General features: G+C 33.2%; 1 protein-coding gene across 1 annotated transcript in view; it reads right to left on the bottom strand.

Moving 5' to 3' along the window:
• Positions 1–125, bottom strand: part of LOC138353832 (mucin-7-like) — an 825-nt gene extending 700 nt beyond the window's left edge. Inside the window, exon 1 of the mRNA XM_069307249.1 lies at positions 1–125. This exon is cut by the window's left edge and continues 700 nt beyond it. Within this exon, the coding sequence (XP_069163350.1) occupies positions 1–125 (125 nt within the window).
• Between the last annotated feature and the right edge of the window lie 3,360 nt (positions 126–3,485).

Genomic DNA, 3,485 nt, shown 5'->3' with positions numbered 1-3,485 from the left:
GTTTGGTCACTTGGATCACCAGCTGTTGTTTCTGGGGGCATTGTTTGGTCACTAGGATCACCAGCTGTTGTTTCTGGGGGCATTGTTTGGTCACCAGGATCACCAGCTGTTGTTTCTGGGGGCATTGTTTGGTCACTTGGATCACCAGCTGTTGTTTCTCAGGACAACCAAACAATCAACAAACAGACAAACAGACAAGGTACTCCGATAGAACGCAAATAGTCTGTTTATTTAACTCGCTCTCTGATTGGCTCACAGTGAACGGAAAAAAAAACTCGAACCAAAATGCAATTTTCGATTAATAAATTCTGCACAACGTGAGCGAAACATTTTGGGCAATGTTCAGGGAGGAATTAAAGGAAGCCGTCTTAGCGAATATTGCAAAGATGATAAAGATTAAATTACCGTTGCAGAGAACAAGTAAACGATCAGAGGAATTGCAAATATGATTTTTTTGTTGTTTTTGCAATTTGATAACGGATATTTCGTCCCAGTTATTGTCAAGGGTTAAAAAGGATTTTGGAATATACGAAATGCAAAAAAAAAAAAAAATGGCAGCAGCAAATGAATATATTGGATGGTGTTTGTATATATATATGTATATATATATATATATATATATATATATATATATATATATATATATATATATATATATATATATATATATTTGAGTGAGGTGGGAAGGGTGATGTGGCATTAACACAAGACAGAACAGGAGGGGATATTAATAGGGTATTAAAAGTATCAACACAAGACAGAACAGAAACAATGGGTATTGAATAGAAGTGTTTGTAGAAAGCCTATTGGTCCATATTTCTTGATGCTTCTATATTGGAGCGGAGTCTTGAGGTGGGTAGAATATAGTTGTGCAATAATTGGCTGTTGATTGCTGGTGTTGACTTCTTGATGTGTAGTGCCTCGCAAACGTCAAGCCGCCTGCTATCGCTGTATCTATCGATGATTTCTGTGTTGTTTACTAGGATTTCTCTGGCGATGGTTTGGTTATGGGAAGAGATTATATGTTCCTTAATGGAGCCCTGTTGCTTATGCATCGTTAAACGCCTAGAAAGAGATGTTGTTGTCTTGCCTATATACTGGGTTTTTTGGAGCTTACAGTCCCCAAGTGGGCATTTGAATGCATAGACGACATTAGTCTCTTTTAAAGCGTTCTGTTTTGTGTCTGGAGAGTTTCTCATGAGTAGGCTGGCCGTTTTTCTGGTTTTATAGTAAATATATATATATATATATATATATATATATATATATATATATATATATATATATATATATATTTATGTATATATATATATATATATATATATATACATATATATATATATATATATATATATATATATATATATATATATATATATATATATATATAAATAAGCAGTGACCTTGTACTTGGTCACTGCTTTGGAATATATATATATATATATATATATATATATATATATATATATATATATATATATATATATATATATATATATATATATATATATATATATATATATATATATGCAACAATGATCACAAAAACACTGATCCAAGTATGCAGAATAACCACATGTGAAAAATAGAAAATGCTTAACGCGTTTTCGGCTAATTCGCCTTCATCAGAGCAAAGTAGATATCATTCTACTTTGCTCTGATGAAGGCGAATTAGCCGAAAACGCGTTAAGCATTTTCTATTTTTCACATGTGGTTATTCTGCATACTTGGATCAGTGTTTTTGTGATCATTGTTGCATATATATATATATATATATATATATATATATATATATATATATATATATATATATATATATATATATATATATATATATATATATATATATATATTCCAAAGCAGTGACCAAGTACAAGGTCACTGCTTATTTATATATATATATATATATATATATATATATATATATATATATATATATATATGTATATATATATATATATATATATATATATATATATATATATATATATATATACTTGGATCAGTGTTTTTGTGATCATTGTTGCATATATATATATATATATATATATATATATATATATATATATATATATATATATATATATATATATATATATATATATATATATATATATATTATTAAATATGACCGAAAAAGTAAGATTAATAATTCTAACACGAATTTTCTCAATCTTTCGTACATTATGCTTCACTGTTGGAGGTAAATCAAAAATCACTTCTCCAAAATTCATTTTTATTTCTAGTCTGACGCGACACGGGCGCGTTTCGTAAAACTTATTACATTTTCAAAGACTTCACAAATACACAACTGATTAGAACTTGCGTTTCCCTGATTTTATATCTACATTTGAGTGAGGTGGGAAGGGTGATGTGGCATTACATTTGAGTGAGGTGGGAAGGATGATGTGGCATTAACACAAGACAGAACACTAGAGGATATTAATAGGGTATTAAAAGTATCAACACAAGACAGAACAGAAACAATGGGTATTGAATAGAAGTGTTTGTAGAAAGCCTATTGGTCCATATTTCTTGATGCTTCTATATTGGAGCGGAGTCTTGAGGTGGGTAGAATATAGTTGTGCAATAATTGGCTGTTGATTGCTGGTGTTGACTTCTTGATGTGTAGTGCCTCGCAAACGTCAAGCCGCCTGCTATCGCTGTATCTATCGATGATTTCTGTGTTGTTTACTAGGATTTCTCTGGCGATGGTTTGGTTATGGGAAGAGATTATATGTTCCTTAATGGAGCCCTGTTGTTTATGCATCGTTAAACGCCTAGAAAGAGATGTTGTTGTCTTGCCTATATACTGGGTTTTTTGGAGCTTACAGTCCCCAAGTGGGCATTTGAAGGCATAGACGACGTTAGTCTCTTTTAAAGCGTTCTGTTTCGTGTCTGGAGAGTTTCTCATGAGTAGGCTGGCCGTTTTTCTGGTTTTATAGTAAATCGTCAGTTGTATCCTCTGATTTTTGTCTGTAGGGATAACGTTTCTATTAACAATATCTTTCAGGACCCTTTCCTCTGTTTTATGAGCTGTGGAAAAGAAGTTCCTGTAAAATAGTCTAATAGGGGGTATAGGTGTTGTGTTAGTTGTCTCTTCGGAGGTTGCATGGCTTTTCACTTTCCTTCTTATGATGTCTTCGATGAAACCATTGGAGAAGCCGTTATTGACTAGAACCTGCCTTACCCTACAGAGTTCTTCGTCGACTTGCTTCCATTCTGAGCTGTGGCTGAGAGCACGGTCGACGTATGCGTTAACAACACTCCTCTTGTACCTGTCAGGGCAGTCGCTGTTGGCATTTAGGCACATTCCTATGTTTGTTTCCTTTGTGTAGACTGCAGTGTGGAAACCTCCGCCCTTTTCCATGACTGTTACATCTAGAAAAGGCAGCTTCCCATCCTTTTCCGTCTCGTAAGTGAAACGCAGCACGGAACTCTGCTCAAATGCCTCCTTCAGCTCCTGCAGATGTCTGACATCAGGT

This window comes from Procambarus clarkii, chromosome 60, assembly GCF_040958095.1.
Source record: "Procambarus clarkii isolate CNS0578487 chromosome 60, FALCON_Pclarkii_2.0, whole genome shotgun sequence".
Classification (NCBI taxonomy): domain Eukaryota; kingdom Metazoa; phylum Arthropoda; class Malacostraca; order Decapoda; family Cambaridae; genus Procambarus; species Procambarus clarkii.
Note: the sequence above shows the minus strand (reverse complement) of the source record. Positions and strands in the feature narration are given on the sequence as shown.